Source organism: Chelonoidis abingdonii, chromosome 18 (assembly GCF_003597395.2).
Source record: "Chelonoidis abingdonii isolate Lonesome George chromosome 18, CheloAbing_2.0, whole genome shotgun sequence".
In the NCBI taxonomy this organism is placed as follows: Eukaryota; Metazoa; Chordata; order Testudines; family Testudinidae; genus Chelonoidis; species Chelonoidis abingdonii.
Genome location: NC_133786.1, coordinates 9,828,417 through 9,842,235, shown reverse-complemented (window position 1 = coordinate 9,842,235; position 13,819 = coordinate 9,828,417). Strand labels below are relative to the sequence as shown.

The window sequence follows — 13,819 nt, the reverse complement described above, 5'->3', positions numbered from 1 at the left end:
AAAAAGAGAAGTCCTAGAGTGGTAGAAACTCTGCAACCAGGGAGCAGAAGTTCGAACTCCTGACCTTGAAAGTCTCATTTTACTGATCTGCAAAGGGGATCCCATTTGGGATACAGAGTTATCATTGGCAGCTGTGCTGTATTTGAAGGTGTTGCAAGATGAGAGCAGAAAAGGGACTAAAGGGTCTCAGACAACACACAGGATTTCCAGTCCACAAGTTACAGGGACTTGTTAATCCATTCTCACATTTATTTGTAAAAAGATTTGGACAGCTTGCAGAAGCATTGCAGGCAACATTAAGGGGATGTTTGGGGATCATGGATAGCAATAACTTCTATTGGCCTCATGGTAACTCCATCTCGCTTGGCCTTGCAGTATTCTGGCTGGAACCTGCTGGAAGACGGGTCAATCCGAATAGAGGAAGTAACAGAGGAAGCTCTCGGCACTTATACCTGTGTGCCTTATAATGCCCTGGGTACGATGGGCCAGTCCCCCCCTGCCCGACTGGTACTGAAGGTAACATACCTGTTCGATTCCTTGCAATCAGAAAACTTTCGGTAGTTTCTTAAATGATGGAATTATCATACAAAAGAAGAGTTCTGTGGGGTGCTGTTGGGGATTGATGCACATGCATGTGTTTTATAACAAGCAAGATGGATAAAAATCATTTTTTTTTTTTTTCAGAATGAAGTTTTTATATTGAAATGATTTTTTAAAAAATTGCGTGTCACTAGGTCTTTCCGTTGTACAGTCTTTAATTGCTGCAGTGGATGGTTTGTACTTTAGCTGGCTTTCGAATAGTTAGTAGAGTTTCAGATTTTTACATAGACTTTTTTCTACAAAGTTTCATACTTCAAGTGCTCATGTGTGCTGAAAAAAAATAAGCATGTCTCCTCAGTAATGGTTGCACTGTGTGAAAAACACAAGCTCAAACACAAAGTTGATTAGCAAATAGCGTGTGCTAGATTTGTGACCAACACTACCTTCCTATATATTGAACTTATGCAAATTAAGAAAGCTTCAGTGATTGAAGTGGGTTATACGTTTCCATCAGGGTTTATAGTTTAAAGTCAGTGGGAGTTGTGCTCCTAAGTCACTTAGATGTTTTTGAAAATCCCACATTAGGTGCATAAATATGGGCTTAGGCTCCTATTTTTGAAATTTTGGTTTGCGGGTTTTTTTAAATCACAAGAACTTTGCTAAGACAGTGAGTCCAGATAAGTTACAATCGAAGCAAAGATTTTTGCCATTTTAAGATTTTATAAAAAATATACAATTTTAGCCCTCAATGCTGCAAACACTTATGCACATGCTTCACTTGAAGCATGTTAGTATTCCCAGTGAAGTCCACGAGATTGTTCTTGGGAGTGAAGTTCCTGCATAATCTTTTTGTTTAAAAAAAAAAAGACAAGCTCAGTGTTGTAATGGTTAAAATTTTGTTTTGATGTTTAACTGGCAATGATTTGTAAACCTGTTAAAGCTTTCAATGTAAAGAAAAATTTAGTTACATAGCTGCTTTCATGTTTGCAAGTTCAGGGCCTTAATGTCCAATATTTTTATTTATGTACAATTTATTTACGTACAACTCAGAGATGATACCCAGCAGAGTGTTCCTCTAGAAATTTTCTCAGCATTTATAACTTGCTGTAAGCTTAATTTGCTGAAATACACATTTTCAATTTGTTTTGCAAAGCCCCAACCTGATTTTAAATCAATGAATTAAAAAACAAACAAACAGGTTATTTAAATCATTCTGCCCTGATGAAGCCCCACTAGTTCTTAACTTGATTTGTGAGTAAATCTTCAAGGAGCAATTGTGTGTGTACACATGCCAATTGTGTTTGGTGACGGTTACTTGAGTTTTCCCTTCACTGCAGGACCCACCCTATTTCACGGTGCTACCAGGCTGGGAGTACAGACAAGAGGCAGGGAGGGAGCTGTTGATCCCTTGTGCTGCTGCAGGAGACCCCTTTCCTGTCATCGCCTGGAGAAAGGTACCCGGCCTGCCAGACAAATCTGCAGTGCCTTTGGCTTTTGATGAATATTGCAGACAGAAAAGCCACACTCTGTCCCGGTAAGAACAAACTGCAGGTACAGCTGCTTTGCTTCGGGCTGTCCTGTCCCGCAAGTGGGTGGGGGAAACCCAGCTCCTGACAAGCTCCCAGCTCCTGACAAGTGTTTAATACCATGAAACCTTCACAGCAGCATCTGCAAAGCTGAGCAAGCCCCCACGCCCTTCCTCTGGCTGCTGCACACTGGTATCAACTTCAGGAACACCCACCGAAGGATCCCCATCCTTTCTGCTGGGGTCATCACCTGCAGGATGGAATAACCCTCCTGGGGTGCTAGATTGGGACCGTGCTGTGTTGGCTGCATCAACAGGTGGAGCACTGGCAACAGTAGGGCAGGGATTGCCCCGTGGCTGCATTTTTGAAAGTGTCCCTCCCTCGGTGGAAGTTACCAGGCTTTTTTTAGTACAGTCTTGCAGCTGCTTTGGCTTCCTCGTGGAATGTATATTCTGCAGCCTGGGGCATTTTCCTGCACGTGCGTTCTTTGTGAGGAATCAGCCTGTTACTTTAACACCTCCGGAGGGTGCACAAATATTTCTTTTCATTCCAATTCTTTTTGTGGTCTCATTTGTGTCCCCGAGTGCCCCTGTAATGCGGCCTGCATTGGAATAATAATGATGTCTCAATATCCTGCTTTAATTCAGGGCTCTTGAACTGGCAAGTCATGGGATGTCTCTGTGACAATGGCTGTGATAGCCCGGTGGATTTTGGCCTGAAGGGCAGCCTTTTCCCCTTCTTCTGTACAGTCTGGCAGCTAGGGATGGAGAGTTGCATCCTTTGGATTGGATCTTCTGCCCAAATACACAAGCTTCTTGTTTACCAGTAGCACCAAAAGTCATTCCTTGGTGTCCAGTATAGTAATTCATTGTGGGCTTCCCAGGTCCCCCCCATGCTACCCAGTGTGCCCCTTCCCTCAAGTCTCCATTCTCCTTATAGAAAAACAATCAAACCAGTGGGACCTGCTTAGGCCTTTGTCCCTACTGCAGGACCTTCTCCCGAGGCCTTTCATCCTTTTACCGCTCTTTCTTCTGTTTGCTGCTGTTTTGTGGAGCTCTCCAGCCTTGCATATATGGTGCACAAGGCTGGGATTTCCCAAGCACTATGCCACATCTAGCTTAGTCATGTTGGGGCAGTCAGTGCAAGGGTGTGCTGGCTCACAGTGGAAGACCGTGCACAGCTGGGATCACCCTTGATTTTTCTGGGTTCGAGGCAGAAGATAATAAAGTAGCCCAAGTGCAAACTTCAATGGATACGGGTAAGAAAATGAGAAATTGAAGTGATTTGCTCACTGCTCTACAACACTTGCATCTTTCTGACCATCTTATTTCCTTTCTCCTTCATTTCTTTTAATCCTCTTCTTTATTTTTCCTGCTTTTCAACACCTCCCCTTCTGCCCTATGTGTGTTTCTGTTTCTTCTGCCTTGATTTTTCCTGGGTATGTCATCCTCTGGTGCATTCAGTCAGGACTAGTCTGGACTTACCTGAGTTCCACCAGGAAACATAAAACCAAAGGCCCTCACACATAGTACAGGCTCATGAAAGCTCCTGCCAACTCAAACCTGGCTTCTGTGGCGAAGCCACTGAAGGCCTTGGATTCAGCACTGGTAGCCACTTGGGGTGGTTGATTGTCCTGGTCCTCCCCCCCGCCCCCCCTCCCAAAATCTAGCCTTTGACAGGTGTTGAAAGATAACTTTGCAAAGAAGGCCAGTAAATCCCAACAAAGCTATGCACAAGAAAACCACAGAAAAGCAATGCACACATTGTGGAGAATGAGGACTTGGAAGCAATTTAGGATTTGTACAATTTGAGTTTATGGGTGTGAATGTCACTGGGTATGTAACCCAGCATCTCGGCCATCAAAAGAGAGAGAGTCACCTTTTTTTTTTCTCCATTTAAAACAAAACAAAAAGCACCTAGGCTTTTCTTCACGAATGGTTCCAGCCTTGGTAGCCTTATTTGTGAAATGTCCTTTTGAATCTTTACTGAAGAACACTGTGGTGTGGATACAGTTACTTTCTAAGGGTAAATCAGAGTATTATTTAAAGCATTCGTATACAGACATATACTCTGCTCAGTTGTACCATTGCAACTGAGACAAATTTGACCTCTAGTCTGGAAACTTAGAACCAGGTAAAAGGTAGAGAATCACATTTTTAAAATGGGACAGGTTTGTTCTTAATGGTGCATTTGCAGGCTCCAGTGGACACTAAGTGGTTACTTTTTTAGGGTTCTGAAAGTGTCAACAGGAGCAATCAAAATCCATATCACTCACTCTAACTGACATAAAACTCTGGCTTAGTGTGTGTGATCATATCTTCTTCTAGTGGCTGGCACCAGAGACTACAATAGCCTCCTACTTGCAGCTAAAAGAGTTATCTTTTATCTCAAGTGCTAGAGAGACTTGTGCTTTGGATGCTGAACGTCCCAGGTTGAATCTCCTCTGAGGTCCGTGGTGTCCGTATGTCTGTGTGTTTATGCTTATGTAGCCAAGTTGTAAACAGAGCTCTGTTCTGCATGCATTATGTCGAATTATCCTGCCATTTTAATTGGCATGTTTAACTTAAAATCCATAAATGTGCTGCCATCTGCCGATCTTTGTAGCCAGCCCCAAGTACTGGAGCCTCTTGATTCCCGGCTGTTGTTCTGTGGGTCTCGCCCGTAGAGCCTAGCTAACCGCTGCCTTGGACTGCGCTTCTGAGTTGTTGTTTTTTCTTCCCCTCTGCTCTCTCTGTTCTTTGCTCAAGGTAGGGAAGCCCAGTAGAAGCAAGCACAACACCCTTCCAGGTGGCAGCCTGCAGTTCCGATCCCTCAGCAAGGACGACCATGGGGAGTGGGAGTGCATCGCTACCAACGTAGTCACAAGCATTACTGCCAGCACTCACCTTACTGTCATAGGTAGGAGAAGGCCAAGGGCTGGTGTGCCAGAGAGAGGGGGCTTGGGAGGGCATGGTGAGAGGGGATAACGGAAGGGGAATAGGGAAGGGTGGAGGACGGGGAAATAAAAGGAAAAGAGCGGGTGTGGTCAAGAAGGTGGGAGAGCAAAGGCCATGCAAGAGGATAAGCAGACAAAGGGATCATGCGAGGAAAGGACTGAGCTGGAATAAAAGAGGTTGGGGATGGAGAGGGAAACAGAGGAGCAGCTGAGAGGTGGGAAAAGGTGCTGAGTGGAAGGAATGAGGTTAGAGAGGGAAGGACAGCACTAGTCCCTTCAGGTGCCCTCCATATAGGACATTATACGTGACTGTCTGTGGGGAGGGAGGGTGAGGAAAATGGCTTTGGATTCCTCTCCTAGCCTTCCCTACCCTCTTTTGTGTTCTGAATTGATCTGAACCCTGCATCTCCAGCAGCTGGCTCCCTGATGGCATTGGGTGCATTGACACTGCAATTTAAGGTGTAATTGTAGCATGGGTAGGTATACCGGTGCTAACTTTAATCTAGCTACTGCAGGTAATGTGACTGAAGGTACAGCAACATGGATTTGAGTGCCAGTTAGTAACCCAAGCACATACCCAGGATCCCTGGTGGGCTACAGTCACACATTAATATGTAGTGTAGACATACCCTTTGTTTGCTCCTGGAGTCGATTTACCTGGACTTTGAGCTTGTGAATGGATTGGTTGTTGGATAATTTGGAGGCAGGGGTGTGCTTCTCTGTGTCAGGAGAGGTTCATGTTTTCTGTCTACGATTGCTCCAAGCTGTGTGTCTGAAAAGCACTACTCGGGGACGCTTCCCATGAAAAGAAGAGCAACATTTTCCTTTAATTTCACACTCCAGTGGTGCTGTTTTTAAATCTCTGTCCTTTTTATTACGGTCACGTCTTGAGGCAGATTGAAGGGCTCCCCTCCTCGCTGGCCAAGTGTGTCCTCCCCTGCCGCAGCATGGTTATAAGACAACTTGGTTAAATCTTGAGGGTTTCTTAGTCCTGTTAGCTCCCAGATACTAAAGTATGTTCCTCTGTGGTTACTCTAATTAATGGACTTGCCTGCTGGGAAGGCTAGGTATGGCAGGTGTGCTGGGCACACACAGCTACTGATATTTCCTAATAATGCTTTCTGCTGGGAGAAGCTGGTGCTTGGAATGGGCCCCTTTTCTGCATTATCAGACCACCAGTACAGACAGAAGTGGTCGGCACCACTGACCTATCTGGATGCGTTCTGCAATGGAACACCTCTTGCCTCCTGAAAGTAAAGTTTTTAAATCCCTCTCTAAGTGCACAGAGACAGGGGAAAATGTCCTTTCACTTCTAAGAATAAGCTCCCATTTCTCTAGGCTCCTGTTGTGTCTTTAAACAACCATAAATTCTGCAGTCCTAGGGCTACCATTCTTCTGGGTGCTCTGGTGACTGGCCCGGTGTATGCGTATGTGTGTTTCTCTGTTTTGCCTCTTACACTGAGTTTCTCTCTACCTTCAGGCACAAGCCCTCATGCCCCGGGCAGTGTGCATGTCATGGTCTCCATGACCTCCGCCAACGTCTCCTGGGAGCCTGGCTATGATGGTGGATACGAGCAGACATTCTCAGTTTGGTACGGCCCTCTGTGAGTCATCCCAGCATGCTTTGCTCTCTGCTTCGTTTCTTTTCTCCTCAGCCAGAACTTGGAGCCAGGTGTAGGCATTGCCATTTCTAAGCAGGGGTGGGTGAGGGGAGCTTCCCATGGGCAGGGTGGCTGTGAAAAGCATGGGGTCAGATTCCGGGCCAGTGTACATTTGCGTAGCTCCTTTGTTTTGAATGGGGCTACACCCATTTACATCCTCTGAGACATATGTGCTCTGTGGAGCCCTGGTGACCCAGAACAATTGAAGCGTGGGGACCTGGTGGGAGTGGGGGCGGAGGGTTCTGATAATTTTTTGTTGAGTGCTCTGCTGCTGCTTAGTTGAGGGTTCATCCTGGTGGACACTTCCCCCCCACCCCTCTTCCTATCACTGCTACCAATGGATCTGAGAGACAGATGTACAAGTCTTGACATGTACAGTTGTCAACCTTCTTGCCCTTGCATGTGTTTCTGTTGTAGAAGGCTCTAGGTCCGCCATTCATTGGTCCTTCTGTCAGCCCTGAAAATGTACTCTGCTTATATTAGAGGGGAAATACATTTTTACATTAATTCCCACCTGCATGTTTCATGTTATTCCCACCTGCACCTTGTTAAAGATGTACTGAAAATCCTGTTTTGAATGCTTAACAGCCAAATCACTGACAGAAAATATAGAGACTTTAAAGTATACTCTCAAGAAAGTGACTACATCAAAAGGCCACCTCTTCACTCCACAATTGCCTTCAGGTATTCAGAGTCCTAGAACAAAAGAATGGCCAGACAGGGTCAGACCAAAAGTCCATCTAGCCCAGTGTCCTGTTATCTGACAGTGGCCAATGCCAGGTGACCCAGAGGGGATGAACAGAACAGGTAATCATCAAGTGATCCATCCCCTGTCACCCATTCCCAGCTTTTTAATAATACCACTCAGGACATGCACAGAATATGTCTCCTATTTGCTGACTTCAGTGAGGCAAGTGGGTTTTCGTTACATTTTTAGTCCTCTTAGCCCTGCTGAGCCACCACAGCTGTAAGAAAGGGGGATGCATCCTACTCCCACTGGCACATCCACAACGTACGATCCTGTTCCCATTGAAGTCAAAGATGGAATTCCAGCTGGCCTCGATGGAGCAGGATCAGACCCTACATTCTGAGATTAAAAGCACTTCTCCCTATTGAGATACACTAAGGGTGAAGGCCATTTCCTGCTCCCACTGGCTCTGCAAAGGATCGAAGACCTCTAAGGAAGAAGACAGTTGCTTAATGGAAACAAATGATGCAACAAAAGGGACTCTGATTTTCTTCTGAATTGTCAGTAGTGTTCTGTTTTACAGTAATAATTGGCCATAACAGCTGATGGTTGCTAGATTTAAAAAGCTGCTTAACACCTGTCCAGAGTCAACACCAAATTCTGGTAGCTTTTGAGTATTTCTGGATTGACATGTTAAGCAGTAGTGCCAAGATTCACACATCCAGCATCCCAGCGCAAGGTGGCCCACAGTACAGGGATTAGTGCCAGCTTTCAATTTACAGCTTCCTGGCATAGAAGGACCTGCATGGTAGCACCAGGATTCTTGCACCTTGCTGCTAATGGTGATGAAACTCATGCGTAAGTGTCAGAGATTCACACTCCCAACTTGTGAATGAAGTAGCCCTCCCCGCTCCTAGTAGCGCTGCTCTTTAAGCCAGCCTTCCTTTTCCCCATGGGGAGTGGATTGTGGCGATGCTTCTGCAGTCTACCCTTGTCATGAGAATTGTGGTAGGCTGCAGCAGAGGCCAGTCTCTCATTTGGATGCTGAGCTTATTCGCCTTTTGTTCCTTCTCAGGATCTCTGTTAACTGAAATCTGAAACGTAAAGGTGATGATGACCTTCTCTGTTTCAGCCATGGTTTTCTTCTCCCCCCCGTTCATTCGTTCATTCTTTCTTTTCTTAATGTGGCCAGATGGAGTCTTCTGATAGAGTGGAGATTGGATGCGTGCTTCCCATGATAAATTCTGCTCTGCTTGAGACAGAGCAATGTACCAGAGCTCGAAAAGTGGAGGCTGGGCAGTAGCATGGGGAGACAAAAGAAAGGGGATAGAGGGACACGAGGGCGGAAAAGAGATCTGAACAAGCAAGAGAATGAGCTTAGAGTGCAGAATTCACACAACTGCCTGTGATTAAAATGTCCTTGAGAAGGAATGATTAAACCTCCTTCCTTTTGAAACACGTCTCACCTTGTAGGAGGATGTCAGCTGCTGCTGTTTGCTGCCAGCTTCGTTTACTGATTCTTTGCCGACTTCCTGAGAAGCCAGGATCCCCCATCTGCGGTTGAGATTCCAAACAAAATGAGACTAAAGTAAAAAACAATGGAAGGGGAAAGTGTAAATGAGGGGATATTAGCCCAAACCTTGTGTAAGGACTGCTCAGTGGTGATGGACCATAGGTCCGGTGTGATGTGAGAACTACTGCTGGGTAGAGGAGGAGGAGCCTACTCTCCTTGTAGAAAGTCATCCCTCTGAGTATGAGCTGCTCATGGGACATGTCAGTAGGGTGGTCAGACAGCAAATGTGAAAAATCGGGACAGGGGTGGGCGGTAATAGGAATCTATACAAGAAAAGACCCGAAAATCAGGACCGTCTCGATTTTATAGGGACATCTGGTCACCCTACATGTCAGCCAGGGAGACCCTGTGGGATATGGTGCCAGATGGATTGGTGAGAGAAAGCCAAAGCAGGCTTGTCTGCTGCAGAGCTACTGCTCATTCTTAGTGTCCACTTATCAATGCCAGCTCTCCTCTCCTTCACAGATTGGAAATCTGAGCAAAGGTTATGCATCCTTCTCTCTGCTGTATTTATGACCCTCCTCAAAGTGACACTTCCTGCAGGTCAAGCCCTTTGGAGTCTCCTGTTTCTCGCCTTTGTCCTTATGGGCAGCTGCTGCCATCCTTCTAACTTAACCTTTTCTCCTGTTATGCTGAGCTCCCCGTATTGAAGGTGTTATTCCATATCCCACCTTTTGGCTGTCCTGGGATGCTTTGATTATAAATTTCACCCACTCTGTCAAGAATGGCAATTTCTCTTCCAACGAACAAACCAGAATACAGCTCCAGGGAGCTGAAAAGTTAATTCCATCCTGCCAAGTGCACCATGTTTGGAACTACGTTTCGGTGAGACTTTGTGGTGTGTTGTGTGGCTTTAGGATAGTATTATGTGGGTTTGAACAGCACCTTCCATGGGAGCGAGACCTGGCCTGGGGCTTTGGCTTTGTAGGCTAATGCAGAGGCCAGGAGCTCGCATGTAGTCATGGATGTTACAATCTGTGTGGGTAAGAGGAGGATTGCCCATGATTCTGAGGCTGCTGCTCTTTCTAAAAAAGATGTCATTTACTTCTGCTTTTATTAGCTGTCCTGATGGGTCTGAGAAAGGAGAGAGGAATTTTTTTTTAAAAAAAGCACCATTTATTAACTTTCTTTCCCTCCTATAGAGTGGATTTCATCCAAGGACCTTAAAGTGCTTGTAAATATATCGGCACCTTCCGAATATATCTCTAGTAGGGGGATCACACACTAGTCCCATGTGTAGCCCAGACTCCATTTCAGCCCTTCCCCCTTTTTTCTCTAGTTGTCAGTGAATGCAAGTCCAGCTCCACAGAGACATTTGGAGAGAGTCCATGGGACAGCCGCTGGGTAGCTCAAGCATGCTGCTTGTGTCTGTGCAGTATCTTAAGGGAAGACCTTTCCCTATGCTTTGATGGCAATCAGTGCTGGATTTATAACCAACACCCCTCCTGTGTCATGCTGTTCCAGTTACTTAGCTGCCTTGCTGAGATGGATAGCTGAGAGGCCTGGGCCAGGCATCAATAAGGAGCCAGTGGGAGGGAATGCGTGAAGGCAGTGGGGTTAAATGCCGCAGGGAGATCTGAATGAGACAAACATTTTTGACAGCAGCTTCTTCCCTGCCCCAATACCAACTGCTGGTGTGAGACAGGATTCTGGGAGCTGTAGTTTTTTAAGGTAGTTTTTCGTTAAACAGGAAGGACTTTCTATCCACTCTGATTTCTCCACAACACTCTTTGGTTCTGGTGTATGATGAGTTCCTCTGTGCATGTGACTTTGTTCCCCACCTGGACACTTCCATAGTTTCATGCTTCCTTTCTCCCTCTGTTGCAGCATTATCTGTCTTCTCCTCATACCTTATCTCCTGCTTTGTAGGCTTGCCCAGATGACTAACTAGTGGCTTTACATGTGTTGTGTACATTGTAATTCTCTCTAAAATAAATATATATAAAATATTCTACAGCAAACTAGACTGTCCACCCTGGCTTCTTTTGCCCCTTGACCTGCTCTTAAAATATCTAGACACCATGTTGGTTATTCAATCCAGAAGAAAGTCACCTTCTCCTATTCTTATAGTGCCTAGGGTTGATGTTTCTCTAAGCCTACAACCTCTCTTTAATGGACGAAGAGGAGACAGGGAAGGAGCGTTTAGCTGTTCCCTACCTATATCTCTTCCTCTTCTCTAGATGAGGCCGTATCTCCAAAGTCAGCATCACCTTCTCCTGAGGATGTTAGTTTTTCGAGATATAGTTAGGAGAGTGGCCATGTCTTTGGTAACACGAGCAGAGCTTTTGCAAGACAATCCTCACACACTATTAGATGTCTTGTAAACTACCACTCCTGAAAAGTTTGCCCTTTCCAATAACGAAGCTTTACTGGAACCTACAAAGACCCTTTGGCAGACACCTGTGTCTGTCCCATCCTTTGTGAAGTCGGCAGACAGATATGCCTAGGTTCCTCAGCAAGAATTTGATTATTTCTTTACTGATTCCATTCTAGACTCATTAGTGCTCACAGTGGCTAATGAGCATTTGAGGCAGCCTCACACAAAGGCTACCTCAAAGATTTAAAAAGCTGGATCAGATCCTTTCCCAGACTCTTTGCCCTGTCATGATCTCAGCATAGACTACAATCTGTTACAGCCCAGCGTATTTCACACTGAATTTCGCACTGTATCAAGCTTTTCTATGATCTGGCAGAAGTCTCTCCTCAAATTTGAGGAGAGACAACAGCCCACTCCACTAGGGCTTATTCCACTTTGTCAGCCTTCTTGAGCTACACCCCATAGCGGGCATTTGTAAAGCCAGAACGTGGTCACTTCTCCGGGCACTAAGCTATTACTCAAGCCTCTTGGGATGGTGCCAGATTCGACAAGTCGATGTGGTTTCTCTTCAAGTACTCTGAAGTCCCTCCACCTGTATAGCAATTGTAGTGAGTCTCCTACCATGAAATGTATATGTGCACAATCACTCGAAGGAGAAAAAATGGTTACTCTTACGTACAGTAACTGTTGCTCTTCAAGATGTGTTGCGTACATATACTCCTCAGCCCCCCCGCCCCCGTTCCCTGTTACTTTGTTTTTCAGCTTACTGGTGGTTTGAAGAAACAGAAAGGGAGGCAGCAACCACACCCCTCTTATGCCCTGGGCTTGGTGCAAGGGATGAACGGGGTGCATGTGCCACGTAAGGGTATGGCTGCCAAAAGCCTCTGATTCAAATGCATTGCTTGTACATAAACCCACACTAGAATGTATACATGCACAGTACATCTCAGGGAACAATAGTTACTGTACAGGTAGGTTCCTCTTTTTTCTGGATGGTACCATCCACTTGCAGAAGCTTTCCTTTGTGGAGACATGCTAGGATGCCTGCTTACCACTTAACTGTGGGAAAAGAGGAGCTGGAGCAGTAGTGGTTGAAGGAGGTTGGTGCAGGGTGAGAAACAAGAGGCCCCTATCTTCCCAGACTGAATGAGTTTTGTCATTCTTGCCATCTCCCTAGATACATTAAAATTGCCCCTTTTCTTTGCACTTCTGGCTGGATTTCTGGATCTTCTATTATGTGGCTATGGCAGTCAGATGTTCACGGTTTGAAAAGCCATGTGTTTTGAGTCAGAGGAAGCCTCTGTGAGGATTTCAACTGCAATCTCTGTCCTCTGGGTGGCCAGGGTAGCCACCATCAGAGGGTAAAAAAAGGATCAAGGGAAAGAAATATGGGACATAAAGACCTGTGCCCAAATCCTCCACTAATCCAACTCCATTTACTTCAGAGAATTTGCCCTCTGTTCTTAAAGTGTAGCTATTCTTATTAAATGACATGGTGCCGAAAGTGTGCCATTGTGTCTGAAAAATAACTCTAAAAATTGCATCCGGGTGTCCTTATTTGTCTCAACCACTTATACTCATTTCCAAGTGAAGAGATGTAGGGTTTGGTTTTGTTTTCGCAGGGGAGAGTGAAGGGTTCCCACTAACTACCATTGCCAGCCCTGTAATCCTGATATCAGATCATAGCTTGACTGATTCCCTTGGCCCCAAACTGGCATGTCCTTAATCACCAGTTCTGCAGATTATCGAGGACCGTTTCTGTCCCCATAATGCCTGCTTAAACTCATTAGGATGGATTCTAATTTGTGCTAAGGCTCCTTTACGCTGCTCAGAAATGTAAATAAAATTCACTCTTGCTTTTAAACTTTTACATTGTTTTGGCAGCATAAAGGGGCCTTGGTTTCAGCGAGAATCTGGCCAATTGTCTGCAAAACTCTGCTCTTCTTTGCCCCAGCATAAATGCAGAGTGTCACTATTGGTTTCTTTGGAGTGATTCCTGGTTTGCTCATATGTACTGGTTATCACAATTTGCTCCATGTCTCAATGGGTTTGCACTGAGGGTGGGGGAATTGTGCTGCATTGGGAACTTAGTTAATTTTGCTGATGACATGTGAGCCAGAACAGACTCCACCTCTCTTTGCCATGGCTGTGGCAGCGACAACAGGAATAAAAAGTAACAAAATGTCCTTGTGTCATGACTAGTAATGAAGTTTTGACTCTGAATACCCACAGAAAGCAGGGAGAGAAGGTGCTATTTGTGGCCATCATCAGACTGTAAGGGCTTTTTGTTAAGGGCCTGATGTAATGAGGGAGGGCTGACAGGAGTGTCACTATAAATAAAAGTGGTTTTTCTCACTGGGTGTAGAGAGCCCCTTTGCCGAGCAAATGTCTTTTATAGACTCATAGGTCAGAAGAGACCAATATGATCATCTAGTCTGACCTCCTGCACAAAGCAGGCCACAAAACCCTACCCATCTACTTTTATAACAACCCCTAACCCATGACTGAGTTATTGAAGTCCTCAAAATTGTGGTTTGAAGACCTCAAGCTGCAGAGAATCCACCAGCAAGTGACCCATG

The 13,819-nt window shown here is 45.4% G+C and overlaps 1 protein-coding gene across 4 annotated transcripts in view; it reads left to right on the top strand.

Moving 5' to 3' along the window:
* Window positions 1–13,819, top strand: part of IGSF9B (immunoglobulin superfamily member 9B) — a 100,440-nt gene that overhangs the window by 59,149 nt on the left and 27,472 nt on the right. For 3 of the 4 annotated variants that reach the window (XM_032802406.2, XM_032802402.2, XM_032802405.2), the window contains exons 9-12: window positions 376–516; window positions 1,878–1,994; window positions 4,814–4,964; window positions 6,482–6,605. In XM_032802406.2, coding sequence (XP_032658297.1) covers window positions 376–516; window positions 1,878–1,994; window positions 4,814–4,964; window positions 6,482–6,605 — 533 coding nt within the window. The remainder of the gene's footprint in view (window positions 1–375; window positions 517–1,877; window positions 1,995–4,813; window positions 4,965–6,481; window positions 6,606–13,819) is intronic. The other variant, XM_032802403.2, reaches the window with a different exon arrangement.